General features: G+C 43.6%; 1 protein-coding gene across 1 annotated transcript in view; it reads right to left on the bottom strand.

Moving 5' to 3' along the window:
• NXPH2 (neurexophilin 2) overlaps nt 1-15,351 on the bottom strand; it is a 64,041-nt gene extending 48,690 nt beyond the window's left edge. The window contains exon 1 of the mRNA XM_019480619.2: nt 15,123-15,351. Within this exon, the coding sequence (XP_019336164.1) occupies nt 15,123-15,176 (54 nt within the window). The 5' untranslated portion in view covers nt 15,177-15,351. The remainder of the gene's footprint in view (nt 1-15,122) is intronic.
• Between the last annotated feature and the right edge of the window lie 931 nt (nt 15,352-16,282).

Raw genomic sequence — 16,282 nt, 5'->3', positions numbered from 1 at the left:
TCATCTTTAAAATTCATATACTGTTTAAACTTAAGTCTCCTTCACAGTTGTCAGCTTTGTTAACCCCAATTAAAAATCTGGTAGCTAATCTGAATTTGAGACAACCCAATCCATCAAACCAAAACTATGATAGTGACCACATTAATCTTGTTACTCTGCCAAGAAATAAAAGTATCATGTTCATTTAGAATTAAAATGTCATGAGAAGGTAAATTTCAGTAGGCTAGTAGCAATATCTTCATGTATATTACTTGAAATATATCAAAAGCTTGTTTCCTTCTGACTAGTTAAGTATGTAACATTATGATTATTAAAAATGATAACATGGAGTTTGAGTGGACTAAGCAAGTATAGGGTAGCAGATCCCCTTCTAATACACAGAAAAGGTGTCACTAAATAAAATAAGAGGTTAAATTCCCTAGCCCTGGCAATGTCAGACTATCCATTACTACTAACAGATAACTCATGAAATTCTGCATAAACAGATTAAAAGATTCATATCATAAAACAGATCCGAGCACAAAACATGCCAATATTTTTCTTTCAGTCTTACACTTACTGATGCTTACTTCTAAACACATTTTGTTTTAAATAGTCTCAGAAATTACTCTCACTGATTAATTTTAAAAGGTAAGATAATGACACACATTCAGAATGTATTATTATTTTAAGAAGATTTGAGATTGGTACATTCAACTGTGCATTTAGTCCTAACAGAAGACAATAATTAAGAGATTGAAGAAGAATGGAGTAGATGAGACCAGACCTCAGAAATCTGTGGGAAAATCTCTGTCAGGAGTAGTTTTACCAGGATTGCTGTAACAAAAAGCTATTTTTTGAGAGAGGAAAAAAGGAAAAGGCTTTGTTTGTCCCCAAAATGCTAACATATGCGCATTGCAGTGGAAGTACAGTTTGCTGTATCTCTTAGTTTTGATCTGACTTTTACACACCCAAGCTCACTACCAAAACAAGGAGACCTTCACAGGGGGTGCATCTCCACATGACACTAACACGACACAATAAATTCAGGAACAGTTCGAGCCGGAGTGAGCTGCTCCCGGGTGCAGAGTCTACACACTGAGACAGTACTATATTACAGCAGAGTTAATTAAGTTACTGTGCCCTAATGTTGGTGCACATCTAGGTGGTGACACTTTACTATGGATCTTACTATGCAACTCTGCAGTAAAGTGCATGTGTAGATGCACCCAGGAGAGGCTGAAGGAGCAGGCTAGAAAGCCTCTCTCCATTACTTCTGTGGCTTGGTTTTTCAGCTAGCAGTCAGCAGGAACTCTGTGGGCTAATGGTCTCTGAGATAGCCATGTTGTCTAGGCGGTGGCCAGTCTCTAGGATATCTTGCTGAATCCATGGATTTAGGAGGCTATGGTTATTGCCCATTTCTTTGAGGGAAAACATTTTTTCCCCTTGTGGACAGAAAAAAATTTGTAAGTGTGAAGCTTACAACCCGTGGCCTAACCTGTAAGTGTGAACCCAACCTGTGGCCCTATTTGTAGTAAACTACTTAACTCTGTGCTGCAGGGCACTAAAATGCCTGCTCCTTTAAGGGCAGAAACTGCTTAGGAAGAGGACACGGCAAAGGGGTGGTTTTGGAGCCACACATCTAGCTCATAAGGCTGAGGGTGTCCTGTGAGGCATCTATTTTGAGCAGGACCCAAAAAGGGGTCCAAGAACCCACAGTGTTCAGTGGGCTCCATCAGGACTGTGTCCAAACAAACTTGAGGGCAACCTCCCTATTTCTTATAATAACCAGCAAGATGTGGCAGGCGAGAAAAAGGGTGCACATTGGGCAAGAGTGGCACTGTCATGGACTCCTAGGGGCATCATTGCCATCCCTGGGGACCCCACACCATGACACTCTGCCATAGGTTAGGAAAACTAATCAACTCCACTGTTAATAGGTTACTATCCTATGGTGGCATTCTTTAGCATGCAGCAATACATGTTTAGATGCTGACAGGGTGGCAGGACACAAGGGTGCTTCATTGCCAGCTGGTTCTGCACTGGAGCACCCTTGTGCCCCATCCAGCCCCTCTGCAGCACATCGAGCTGGGTTGGAACAGCCCTGGGCTGACAAGCTGTCCTGCCCAAGTGCCTTGCCAGCCAGGGCTGCTCTGACCCAGCTCGATGTGTTGCAGTCCCTGGTGCACATTTAAACAGCACACCCAGAAGCAATAAACTCCAGTGCGATATGTGCTGGAGTTTACTGCATCATATTACTTACATGTGTAGATGTGCCCAGAATGAATTTTCTGAGAATTTTCCAGGTGAATCTGTTAAATTTGTGTTAAAATTAATTTAAAAATCGATCCAATAAGAAATTTAGAATGTGTCCATCTTTTTCTTGTCCTGAATGATCTCTGTAAAGAACTAAAGACAGTAAAGAAAGAAACCATTCATATAGTCCACTATATAATTATTGAACTATATTCCATCGACTATTTGAGAAGAAATTAAGTTTTGAACAGTTATTGCCCCTGTTTGGGTTATCTAAGGGCCCTGTCACATGTTTACTTGCAACAGTTGCAATCATTTTAAGGCTGGGACATATTAAACATTGTGACTGTTCCAGTGGTGTGTCAAATTCATTTGCAACAATTGCAAATGATTGGAATGCAGCCCTCTATTAAAGTTAGTATGTGTTATGAGATGACCCTTGCCTGAAAGGGAACAACACCACAAGGGCACTTAACATGTGCTAAACTACTTGAACATGCCTCCACTTGCATTTTAGCTATACTTAGTAAGTGTTGAGTTGAATATGTGATGCCACCTAAGCTGCTGACAGAGCCAGGTCAACAGCTCAGACAACTTGTGATTGGTGCCATAGTACAGAAGTAGCTCAATCAATTACTACCCTTTCTCTAGAGCTAGTGTGCATAAAAAGAACTGTTTTCTGTAGTATCATACCACTGACTCCATTACAGGTGTCTGAAGTACTCTTTCACAGGTTGCTTGCTCCAACTGTCTCTATTCTATTAAAGAACCAGGTGACTATTCTGTTAAGGCTCAGTTCTCTATCATTGTACTGCCCAGGTAGACAGGTGGGAAGAGATTTCAAAGTTTTGACATACTAAAACTTAGGGCCTTGGCATCTGTTACTTAACCTCTCACATAGTATCAGCTTGCAAAAACTCAGACCTTTAAACCACAAATTAAAATACAAATTAAAAAGACCAAATTCACCACTACTTTTCTGCAGCTATGCTGCTATGGTGTATTGGTATACCCAGCCTTAAAAGAAAAAAAATGTCTTAAGGGTGATATTTAATACCTTCAACTCATTAGTAATATCACATGGCACCACTGTCTTTGTTTATTAAGTGATCATGTATAATATTTTAATAGTGAAGAAGGAAAAAAAGAAATATTGCAAGTACAAAAAGGACATCAATAATATTATCAAATATTAGAAGTTGCAGACATTCAGACATGAGGTTACAGTTAAATGAAATTAAGCATGTTGAGGTAAGAAAATGCATTCAAATAATCTAAGCTTTGCTCTCTAGAATATGCTATGAGAAGGCAGTAAAGAAATTGGTCCAAGATTGGGTTAAAAGAAATTTTAAAGGCATTCAGGCTGTGTTCCTCACATTTTCCCCTCCTGGTGTTATTTCGGGGAAGATTCAAGGCTGTTAATGTTCCCCACATGTGCATTTCCATGCATCAGTAAGTTTGGATTTCTTTTCAGTGGTACCTTAACTTTGATTTTTCTGGATTTCTAAATAAGTGGTTCTGATATTAATGGTTTTTACTTAAAATTTAGCTCTATTCAACTTTAGCTCTATTCAAACCTATTTCTTTTTATCTTTGAATACAGTAAATATCAAACTATTTTATTATTCTTTAGTGCAGCTATACATAATAGAACTTAGTTTTGGAAAGCATATCACAAAGCTATCTAATTTAAATCCTACTAGAAATTTTAATTAAAATTTTACATAGACGGTATCAAATGAACTAGAAGTGGCTGAAGAAGCAACAGGTATTATTAAAGAGCAGTGTATTAGTAAAGGGACACTGCTATACTTGGGATGGTGCAGTGTCATTGGCTTTGATTGTTTCCCTACATACACAGTTGTATACTCAGTAGGGAAGTGAACCGCCCCCTTGGCAATGTTCCACTGCCCCGTTCTTCTGATGGGAAGACTGGGTGAGCTGTGCAGCACTCTGCTCTGGTCTGCCAAAGGGGAAGCTGAAAGATAATCAATCCTGAGTCTGTATGCTCTTTTATGTCGAGGCTCCTAGAGGTGGCTGTGGCCCGGGGGACTCAAAAGATACCTTGACTAAGAAGAGGTATATAATAAACAGAAAAAATATTAGTTAAAATATTAATGTCACAAGGCACAGATTCCCACTGTGTGCTGACAGGACTTCTGCCTTTACTGGTAGGCAGACAATTGCTTGAGTTAGGAAGAAAATTTGATTTGGGGAAATGTTACATTCAGGATAGGTACAGACATTCAAGAGCCCAAGGTGGAATTGATCTAAGTTATGCGGTTTTCTGTAAAAATGGTTCTGCCATTTTTAAACAAGTCTGTGGGCACCAAACTTCTGTTCTGTTATCGGTATAGACCAGTTTCTAATCACTTATACTGGTAAAAGCAAGGTCTGTACCTGGCCACAGTATTGGTAATAAAGAAGGAACCTAACTTTTGCTCTTACTGGGTGTGTATAGATGAAACAAGGGCCCTAAACTGAAGCGGTAAGTTTTTAAAAAACACTGCTTCAATTTAGGACTGATTAAACCCCAGTGTCATGCACACACCCAGCTTACCTGCTTCTCCAGCGGGGTGGAGGGGAGGGCAAGCTGCTGGTGGGTGGAGCAGTCCGGGGGCTGGAGCTTCCCTCTGTGCCAGTGGTGGTGCCCCCAGCCACCAGCAGGCACCCAGCTCGGGTAGTCCCAGAAAGCACTGCAGCCGTGCAGGGAAGCACCGGGCCCCCGTGCAACTCAGGCAGTCAGGCAGGCTCCAGGGCAAGGGGGGGAAAAAAAAGGTCAGGCTTGCCACTTTTCTTGGGTGGAGCCTGCCTTCCCGGGCTGCTGCCAGGCTGCCTGCAGGGCTTCCTGCACAGCCGCGGAGCTGCACGGAGCCTTGTGCTTTACTCCACGGCTGTAGAAGCAGCAAACTAAAACTCCTTGGAGTCAAGGAAAATTTCCCCAAAACTCCTGGACTCCGAGGAGTTTTAGTTTGCTGCATCCCAATTCATTTAAGGCACATTGTGCTACCGAATTTCCTACAGTGGCTGAAATTAATGCACAATACACCACCGAGGCATGCAAACACTGACACCATTAAAACAGTGCAAAAGCATTTAGCCCGCTTTAAAGTGTTGTGTGCACACACTCCTCATTTCGTCTACGCACGGCCACTACTGGCAACCACACCTAAAGCACAGGGGATAAATCAGAGGCCTCCTGCCTTGTACGCACCAATCCACCCCTCTGTTCCACGTGGGGATCACTAACAGCTGCCAAGAGAGGAAGAACGTAAATTTCCCGATTCTTTCACCATCAAGAATGCAGCCTTTCACAGCCCAATGTGCGGAGGGAAGATAAGAGCTTTCATTACTCTCTGTCCACCCTAACCTAAACCCAGAGGGACACACCTGGACTATTAGGCCTACTGACCTCTCCCCCAAGGGATAAACAGAAGCAGTATCCATAACACTATGGGAATCCCCAAATTCTTTGCATTCTAGCCCTTGCACCTTTTTATGACTGAGGCTAGACAGGGACTCTAGATCCCCTATTCCTGTTTTCTCCCCATCAAACCGGAGGAACACATCTTGGGGACTAGACCCAGCCTCTTTTCCCCAGATACAGCAGTATCTGAGACAAACATGCACAACATCCTGATATAATTGTCCACTTAACTCTGAAATGCAGTGCCATAAGCTATGTTGCTGTTGCTTCCATGTTGGTGCCCTGTACATACGTCTGCCGACCCATGGCTGCCCAGCCTCACTCTTCCTGCCCACTGTGCTTTTTCATTCTCTCACAGTCCCTTCTCCTTTTTCCATTTTTATCTTCCTGTCCTATTTTTCCTGCTTTAAGTCCTCCAGTCCCAGCCTTCCTTTCCTTCAGTTCAACACTGACTGTACTCAGCTTCTCCCAAAAACTAAATATTTATCATGATAAAGCAATTATAGAAACAAAATAAAGTACAGAAGCCTAACAAATGTCCAGCCATGTGTTTATATTTTCAGACAACAGATACATCAAACTATCACACATCAGTAATTTAAAATAAAACAAATTGGAAGACATCTCCAAAACAAACATTAATACTGAATGCTAAATTTCCTAAATTCATAAAGTTCAATGAAATCCAAATATGTTTAGCATAGAAATGCAGAGTTTACATATTTTGCCATGTAATGGCAGAATAATTATGATTCAGGAGTTCAGTGTCCGTGGTCCCACACTAGATAAAGCTGATTTTAGAGAGATACCTATTATTTTTTTTTCCTTTTCCCTTCTCACTGGATCTCTAAAATTGCTATGAGTGACTTCTGTTATTAAGAACAATTTGTGATGACGATCAGGTGATAAAATGTATTTTGAGAGGTTTTTAATTTAAATCAAACTAATTAATTGATTAACTCCTAAATTAATAGAAAGTAAACTCTTTACTCAAACAGTAAGCGTTACAATGTTGGGAAAAATAGAATGTACTCTAGACATAACAAATTCTTAAAGCTTTCCTTTTAGTGCAAAACTCCTTAGCCTTAACTGTGCATCCATAAGCAAGGCTTTCTTGTTTTGGCTTTTTCTTCCATTCTTCATTTGTTTTCTTGCCTTATAGGTCTCAGTCCTGCCAAAAGCTCTGTGTTTACATCAGCTGGCTCCACGTAGACATGGGCTAGGGACAGAAGTTGCACATTAACTGGTTTAAGTGATGAGAAACTGGTTTAAACCTGTAACAGAACAGAAGTTCAGTGCACATAAACTGGTTTCAAAATGGTTGGAACTTTTTAAAGATAAACCTGGTTGAATATAGTATCAGACTTAACTGATTTAGGTCAAACCAGTTTCTGGTTCAAGTTAAATCAGAGTCCTCCAGCATGCCCAGCCCTGGGCTGGTCTGTGCTCTCTGCTAGAGCAGAGCCAGGCTGGCCCCACCCCCTGCTCCCTGGCATGAGCAGTGATGTGGGCTGGCAAGGGGATGGGGGTGGGAAGCCCAGCTAGCACAGCCTGGTCTGTGTGGTGGGAACAGAGCAGCCCCTGCCAGACTTTTCTCTGCTGGAGTGGAGGGGTGGCAGGCATGGGTCAACAGGCTTAGGTGAAGGGAGAAGGATAAAACCCACCTGCCTCCCTTGTCCCACCTGTATGGACCCCCAGCCCAGGTCTGCCTGGCTTTTCCCCCCTGCTGTCCGGTTGTGCAGCTGAGGTGTGGCCAGAGCCAGCCCGGACAGCAGCCTCAGGCAAAGGCAGGGAGGGTGGGGAATTAACTCCCCCCATCTCCCCTCTCTCTCACCAGCACGGGGACCCCAGCCAGGGTCTGCCCAGCTTTCTGCCCCACTGGCTGCTCACATGGCAGGAGGCATGGCCAGAGCCAGCCCAGGCAGTGCTTCATTACTGCTCCCTAATTCCCTCTCCTGTTTCACAGGGGGTCGTTCAGGAATTACACATCTGCTGATGGCAGACTAGAAACACGCTGCATTGCCTAGCACTTGCTGGCTCCCCAAGATGGAAGCTGGGAGTGGCCTGCTGGGACACAAGGGTGACTCCGTGCCCTGGGGTTCTGCTCCAAACAGATCCCTTTGCTGTTTGGGCAGCTGTTTGTCTGTGCCAGCTTTGTGCAACCAGGAGATCTGGGGCTGGTAGGGGCCAGAGCTGCCTGCTCACTGGTAGGGGCCAGTGTCGGCTCACTGTGAGCAGGCAGCACTGGCCCCTACCAGCCCTGCTCACAGTGAGCCAACACAAGCCCCTTCCAGCGAGAAGGCGGCTCTGGCCCCTACCAGCCCCAAGTCTCCTGGCTGCACAAACAAAGCTGGTATACACAAGCAGCTGCCCAAGCAGCAAAGGGATCTGTTTGGAGCAGACTCCCAGGGCACAGAGTCATCCTTGTCTCCCAACAAACCTCCTAGTTCCCGTCTCAGGGAGCCAGCAAGTGCCAGGCAATACAACATATTCATACCATGACATTGGCGGATGGGTAATTCCTGAACAATCCCCTGTGAGATGGGAGAGGGGATTAGGGGGCGGTAAGGAGGTGATGCCCAGGCTGGCTCTGGCCACATCTCCCCCTGCACGAGCTGCCAGCAGGGCAGAAAGCCTTATCTTTGAGAACGGGACTGTTTTTTTAGTCTTACAGAGATCCTAGCATATTTAAGGGGTGTCTGTATCAAGTGTCTGCTACATTCCTTCTGACACTCCTCTGTGGCTATTGTCAAGATCTCTGTTTTAAACTTCCATGGTAGGGTTTGGCATGGGCGAGTAGAAGCAGGTAGATGGGGCATGCTCAGGAGTGTATGCCAGCGACAACAGCAGGCAGTCATGTAGCCACTTCCTTTAGGGTGTTACTATAAACTAAACAGTAAAAGAACCTGCAATAAATACCAAGCACAGTGATACATTGTTTGAATGATCTAAGGCAGTGGGAACCAACCTTTTTTGCCAGCATGTCACAAATTAACCCCATACCCACCCTCCTTGAGTGCCACGCCAATCTCTTATCTGATCTGCTGCTCTGCTTGCTACCCTGTGTGCCCTAACTAAGCTGCAGCTTTCTGCTCCCTGTCTGATGTGATTCCTTGCTTTCTGCTCCCTGCCCTATCTGCCATTGTGCTGCTTGTCCCCTCCCTAATCCAGCATTTCCCAACCTTTTTCGCCCCAGGGCACACTTACCTAAATAAAAAAGCACCGTGGCACACTGGATGCAGAGTGGGGGGGAGGGAGAGGGGAGGAGTGGCGCGTGGCCAGTCAGACACTGATAGGGGGGTGGGGGAGGGGGAAGGTGGCGTGAGACCAGCCAGACACCGATGGGGAGGGGTGGTGCACTGCCAGCCAGACTGCATTTTGGGCTGGAGCCATGCTCCCCATCTGTCTGTGTCCACAGCAGCAGCAGGCGGGAGGCGTGGCTCCAGCCCCAAATGCCACGGCACACCTGGACATACCTGACAGTGCACCAGTGTGCCGTGGCACACCAGTTGGGAAACGCTGCCATAATCTGCCATGTACCACACACAGAGGCTGCCTGTGCCACTTATGGCCCCTGTGCCACAGGTTGGCCATCCCTGATCTAAAGCGAAACAATGAAGTCAGGGGACGAAATTAGAAGAAAATTGCTAGAGATCAGGATTTAGGCTGAATATCAGGGAAAACTTGTAAATATATCCTTTGTTAATATGTGGAACAAAGTTTTCTAAGAAATATGGCCGGCATTGTATTTCTTGAGTTATCTAATCCTAGAGTACACAAAGTAATGGAAAACATACTGTAGAAAGCAATCCTGTACTAGTAAAAACACAGACTATGTTGGTAACTTTTCTTTTTTAACTGGCATGAGTCCATAAATTCCCTAAAGATATTTTATGATATATTAAACAACTGGACTTGATAACTGGAAATTAAATGTAAAGATGACAAGAGGGAATAATACAGACATTTTAGAAGTATTTCAGAATATAAATAGGCTACTCTGGCATTAGAGTAAGGAGAGAAAAGGGATGAGGAAATTAACTTGTCTCAAAGTTAAACTAAGGTTTAATTGCTGCTGGCCGGGTCAGCATGAGAGCTTTCACATTTTTCCTCTTAGCTCCTCATATATTGATCTCAGGCAAACTCTTTTGCTTCACAGCAAAACGACAGTTTTAGGAAGGAAGGAAGGAAGAGACATGCACATACAGTTCTCTTTTAATCTAGATGCATGGCATGTATCTTTTTTGTAAAAATGTCCGTTATTGTTAACTATCAAGTAGTTTACATTGGGAAAAGCAGAAAAATATCTCATGCAAGTGCTCAAGATTTTACTCCTTAGCCTTACCTTTTGTGGTAAATATACAGGCTTCTAAAATACGGCTGATGTGAAAACAGATTTATAGACATGTAAAATGTGGTTTATTGACCAGCAACATCCAAATAATTCTTGAATATTAAAATCTACATTTTTACACCTGGGCAATTTTTATTGACCTGATGGCCTTAAATGGCTGAACAAGAAACGTTAGCTATCTTCTCAGCATGTATGCTTTACAAAAGCCTGTCATTCAGCTGGTATACATATGAACTTAATTAGCGTTTTTAAGGGTTTACATTCAGTACCTATGGGTATCTGGACCCTTTAAAGATGTATACGCATCAGATTTTCATTGTTATGTATGAAGGATTATACATTATTATGCAGAATCATGCATGAATACAAAAAATAGTTTTGGGAATACTAGGTTCATATCCATTCCACTAGACCACAACAGTTCTTACTGCCAAACCTTTGCTATGCATTTAGGGTACATTTTTCGAAAGCCCTTGTGTAACTTGGGAAGAAGTCAGTAGTGATGCTAAGGACCAGATTCTCAAAGCTATTTAGTTTCTAATGGGAGGTTTCAGTTAGATTGTCAGAAGGGCCTAGGCAGGTTATGTGCCCAAGTCACTTCTGAAAAATGAAACAGACTTTTACTTTAACTGTACTTCAGGTTCTCGTTCCTCAATTCAGGTTATTAGTTAGTAAAACTTTTAGCACATTTTTGTGTGTAGATCTCAAAGCACTTTACAAAGCAAGGCAAACATTAAGATGTACAGAGGTTGCATGGCTTGGTTAGGAAGGCAAGCATTGCATTTTGATCTAGTGGATTAGGCATAGGCATCAAATTAGAATATGTTGCTTCTGTACCACTCTATTAGCCACCTATTTCATTTTTTTTTTTAAAGATTCTACAACCTTCTGGTTCCCTAGGTACATTATCTGTCCAATGTAAATTATACGACTTACCTCCTTCACAAGGCTAGAACAGCTGAATTTAGGTAATATTTAGAACTCAGTGGACACGTCTACACGTTCATTAATGAGCTTTTGCTACTGCACATTAAACTTAGTACTTCTAATGTGAAGTACTACATAAATGCGCATTAGGTTCCCCTAATGTGCAGCAGCAAAAGCACATGCTCTTTTAGTGATGCTTAATGTGCACTAGCTTAATTTTACTGCACATAAATATGGTTTTTGACATGACACTGAAGTGCACATTAATTTATGCAGAAGAGACACAGGTTAACAGAAATATGGGAGAAGGAAAATTGTCTGGGGGATCTTGGCTCTGCATTTCCATACTGCCCAAATACACATTTTAATTGCAAACTTAACTTGGACTGTCCTAGGTTTCAAGACATTTGTGTTTGTGGGGAGTCTTGTGACACTAGAGGATTCTACTAATGTTCTTAATGTTAAATCCAAAGTATTAATCTATAAACACAAATGACCTAACTTTCTTTCTGAATTTATCTAAATGAAAGCTTTGTTACCTAGTCCTAATGTGTTCCTAAATGTATAATCACTTCTCCTTCCTCAAATACACCTTAAAAGTTACTCAACTGCTTTACATTTTTTGTAAAGTTATTTCTTTTTAGGTGTACACCAGGCCTGGTAATGGTTTTCCAAATGATAATGTTTATGGCTAGGTTAGAAATGATTATAAGAAAAAAATAGAAATGCTGACACAAGTTTAATTATAGGGACTAATAAATGCTGCTATAATTCTTTTAAAACTATTACTCTGGAAGGCTTCAGGAAAAAAAAAACAAAGTTACTTTTTACCTTATTTGTCTATAAATGTAAAACAATGAAACAAAGTGTAAGCACTCTCCCATTCCTACAGGGATAAAAAAAAAAAAAAAAACAGACTTTGGTTCAAAAGCAGCATATGTTCCTTAGTGGCTGATTTTCTTTTCTTTCTGAATTTCAATGCATTTTAAGTTAGGGGCTTATGCAAATACTGTGAAATAAATACACATTTTTAAGCAGCAAATATAAGTGGAGGAATATAATGAAATGTTATGAAGTTTAGAAAAAATATGCTGAATTTCAGGAAAACTTCCCAGCAGTAAGATTTGCTAGAATGAAAAATAATATCCCACATGCAATGGTGGAAACTCCATCACTTAAGACCCTGAATTAAAAACTATTGGCAGATGTACTTAGGAAACAATTCAGTGATGACAAAGGATAGGCTAGATATCCCTAATACATGAGGTCTTTTCTACTTTCAGTATGTACAATTCCATTTTTCATAAAAATATAAGTAATGTGGGACTGAAAAATTACTTCACAATTCAGCATCTAAGTGACACAATACTCAACATAAGCCAAAAGTAAGTATTAGCCATAATCTGTAGTAGCACTTTTTTGCCTTGTTGCTATTTATCCAATAACTGCCCAGATAAGTATTGATTGCATGTAGCAAATTATCCCTTTGATGTATATTGACTGGTGTGGTACGGAGTAAACTGATTTATAAATTCAGAGAGTAATGAGTTGGCAAATGTAGTAATCTTGTACAGTGGCATGCATTCTCGTTATTTAACATACTTGAATATACAAAGTAATGCGAGAAGTATGTATGTGCATATAAACCTACGTACCTTGATATTAGTAAAGAAAAATACAGCAGAGTATTAGAAGCGTAACTCATATATACTGTAAACAAACTTTGGTTGAGCAATAGTGGATATGGCACATAAATATCTGCCTAGCACTATTTTAAGAAGTGGAATGTGAAACCTGTCAGAATCACTAGTGTTTCTCCAATCTGTAAAGTTCCCCTAATATTTGCACATAAGGCATGCATATGCATAACATACACCCACATCTACTTGTCTTTGTAAAACAAATATCAACTTTGAATTGGAGCTGGTTTGAAATGAGTTTAAGCTTCCTTAAGAATGTGGCATTCTCACTGGAACTATAATCTTCTTGCATTCTAGCACCTCTGTTTCCCTTAAAAATGAAAATTACCTAGTTAATGACAAAGGTTTGCTGATTATACAGAATTTCTTAGTTACAAGCATTTTGTTATATTGTAATTCTAAAAATTGTATTCTTCTGCGTGAGCTGTAAGACGGAACCTCTTGTGTAGTATTAGTATTTTTATGCTGATCTTTAGTTTTCAAAAGAGAGGCAAGACCTAATAAAATATAACTAACACCAGCTTGTTAAGACTGTCCTAATTAGATTCCAAGAAGCTATTAGTCATTGGAAAATTGACCACCAAGCCAAACAGTAGCACAGGGACACCTATTCTATACACGGCCATAGAAACCAAATGTTTACAATGTCAGTTCAGGATTCTGTTTATAAGAAACTGTAGCTTAGTTATGGTTAACCGGATACAAAGGTTAGATGAACATGGTGGTGGTATAAGCAGTGTGGAAAAATGTATTAGCACAAGTTATTTTTTAATATATTTCCACAATGTACTCAATTTAAAGCATGCCCTTAAATTATGCTTAAAAATTGAAGACAACCTCATTTTGTTCTGATTTAGGTTCTTAGTAAGTTTTTAGTAAACACTATAGGACCAAGTGCCTCCAAAACTTTACTTGCTTATGATGTAAATAATAAAAACAGAAAAATGAACACCCCCCCCCCCCGTTATATGGGTTATATCATCTGAGAATAGGTATTAACTGAGTAAGAGTTCAGTAACATCAAAGAAAGCACCTTTTGATTCTCTCAGAGTGATCAGCCTTCACACAAACCATTGTCAGAACACAGCAAATAAGTTTGCAACAACATCCATAATCATGTGCAACACAAATGCTGTCTGCTGGGATAAGTTTTAATCACTTTCTTTGATATTTGGTTTAAAAAAAAGAAAAAGAAAAAGGCATGGTGTGTTGTGTGGAGGGAAGTGTTTCAATTTACTTCTCTCCAGCTCAGCAACTTTGTAATCCATTTACTGCCTTCCATTCACATCCCTAACCCCTGTGTGTTGTTTAGCTGGAAACTGTGCTGTAAGAATGTGAAGAATGTAAACAGCCTTTTATTGTCCAAAAGGAGAGCAGTGTGAAAGAAATGTGTGCCTTATCGCAGGGCTGCAGCTCCGTGCTTCATTGCTATGATAAAGTGCTGGAGCAAAAAAAACATTACAAGACAAGCACAATCCAAAAACGGATTAGAATTTGACATAAGCTTCCTCAAAAACTAATCAATCAACTCATGCTGTAATATTAGAATTCAGTTCTTAAGGAGGGTGTTTAATCCCTTCAAGGTTTATTACACATTCCCTATTGACTATAGTGACAAACTTTCAGATCCAAGGCAGCTAAGGAAGAGAAGCAGAACTTTTGGAGCATGAATGAGGGAGAATTACGTGAGCAGCCAGCATGCTCCTGAAAAAGCAGCGTTTTGGGATACAATTAGCATAACACGACGCTAGGTAAGGCTGGCAAACCCCTGTCAAACGTTTTCTGTTTCTCTCACCTCACTAGCCTGAAAAAGCAGATTGCTGATTTTCTACCATTCATGTCCTAAGAGCACCGCTCAGTTTTTTCCCTATTTTTCTAGACATCCTGCTCTTTCCACACCTACGCAGAGTGCATCTCACTTGAATTCATCCCTTTGTCCTTTCACATTTTACACCGACGTTGTCTCCACGCCCTGCTCCACTTGGTACAGCGGGGACTACACCGTCCTCTGCATAGGTGCATATTTCTGCCCTCCGGTTCCAAAAAGGCAACTTACAGAAAGCCCTGTGCAGACTCTAGCAATAAACTCCACCCATCCATCACAATCATTTTAAGGCACCAAAAGAGCTTTAAAACATGAAAAATATCTCTATGTCCTGTCTGGTCCTACAGGCACGGTCCAGGCACTAGGAGCTGCAAGTTGGTGGGATCCGTGCGTGGTGCCGGGGTTGCGGGCTCGGGCTGGGCGGTGGAGCCGCAGGTGCCAGCGCCGCGGGCATTCCTCCCGCAACCACGCTCGGCTCCTCGGAGCACAGCCCGGCCGGGCGCGGATGCCAAAGCCGTCCCCGTCCCCGTCCCCACATCCCGACAGCTCTCCCTCGCCCGTCGCGGCTCTTGGGGAAAGTTGCCCCAAACAAGCCTGGAGCCGCGCCTTCCTCCCCCCGCCCCGCCCGCCCGCCCGGCCCCGGCGCGGACTTACGAGCTGCAGCAGGCCGTGCACCGCGAGCAGAGGCAGTGGCTGCAGGGACCTCATGGTGGCGGCCGTCTAGGCGCGGAGCTCCCGGCCTCGCCTGCCGCGCATCTCCACGTCGGGGGGCAGGACTGCGCGGCTCCGACCACCTGCCGCCCAGCCCAGCCCCGCGCGCATCCCGCCCGCCGCGCGCGGGGCCCCGGGACCCTCAGCGCGGCCGCCCGCCCGCGCCCCGCAGCGCCCCGCGCCCGCGCCCGGCCCCGCGCCCCGGGGGAGGGCGGCGAGCGGCCGCATGGCTGCAGCGCCGCACTCCCTCCCCTGCCCTGCCCTGCCCGCCCCCGCACCCGCTGCTTCGGGGGAGAGGCGGCGGAGGGCAGCGAGGGTTTAAAAGAAGCCGCTATTTCAACCCCTTCCCCCTCCTCCCGCAGCTCCGAAAGTCCCTCCCTCCGCCCGCAGCTCTGAGGGGGACGAGGACCAAGGCTCCTGGCTTCCTTGCCGCTCCCACATCGCGTCTTTTTGCTTTTTTCCTCCCATGTTGCGGGAGCACAGCTCTGCTTGTGGCCCCAGTTCACTTCTGGAGATCGGGGGCGCTTGTGGGAAAGGTCCCCCCACCCCCTGGTTTGTAGGGTCGTTCCCCTTGGCAGGCCCTCAGGGACAGTGATAGGAAAGGGAGGTTTCCCTCTGCTCCGGGGTGATGTGAGAGGCCCAGGAAGACTGAGTGTCCGGGGTGGTTGGAGGCAGGTGGCTGCACCAGTGGTCTCAGCAGGGATAAGGTCCATCGCTCGAGCTCTGGATGGAGACACCCTTCCCACTTTCTCCACCAGACCAGTGTGCACAAACAGCGTTCATGAACTGCTGGAGAAGTCCCCTCTGTGAGCCACGATAGGGCCTGCAAAGGGAGGGCAAGGGCACCTTGTTCGCACAGGTCTTCAGCCTTCAGGAAAAAAAAAGCTCGTGTTACAGGGGACAGCAGGATCCAGCGTGTGGGTAGCGGGACACAAGTGTGGCAAGGGTGTTTGTGCTCAAAAGCTTGCAAAGAACAATTTTTCCAACAATTTAGTTGGGCTAATAAAAGGTATCACATCTACCCAAAGAACGTCTTGACGCCTATCTTGCTGGGATCATTTGATCCCTGCAGTCTTTCCTGCCCCCGTGCAAGGGGGTTGGAC

This window comes from Alligator mississippiensis, chromosome 4, assembly GCF_030867095.1.
Source record: "Alligator mississippiensis isolate rAllMis1 chromosome 4, rAllMis1, whole genome shotgun sequence".
Taxonomy (NCBI): Eukaryota; Metazoa; Chordata; order Crocodylia; family Alligatoridae; genus Alligator; species Alligator mississippiensis.
Note: the sequence above shows the minus strand (reverse complement) of the source record. Positions and strands in the feature narration are given on the sequence as shown.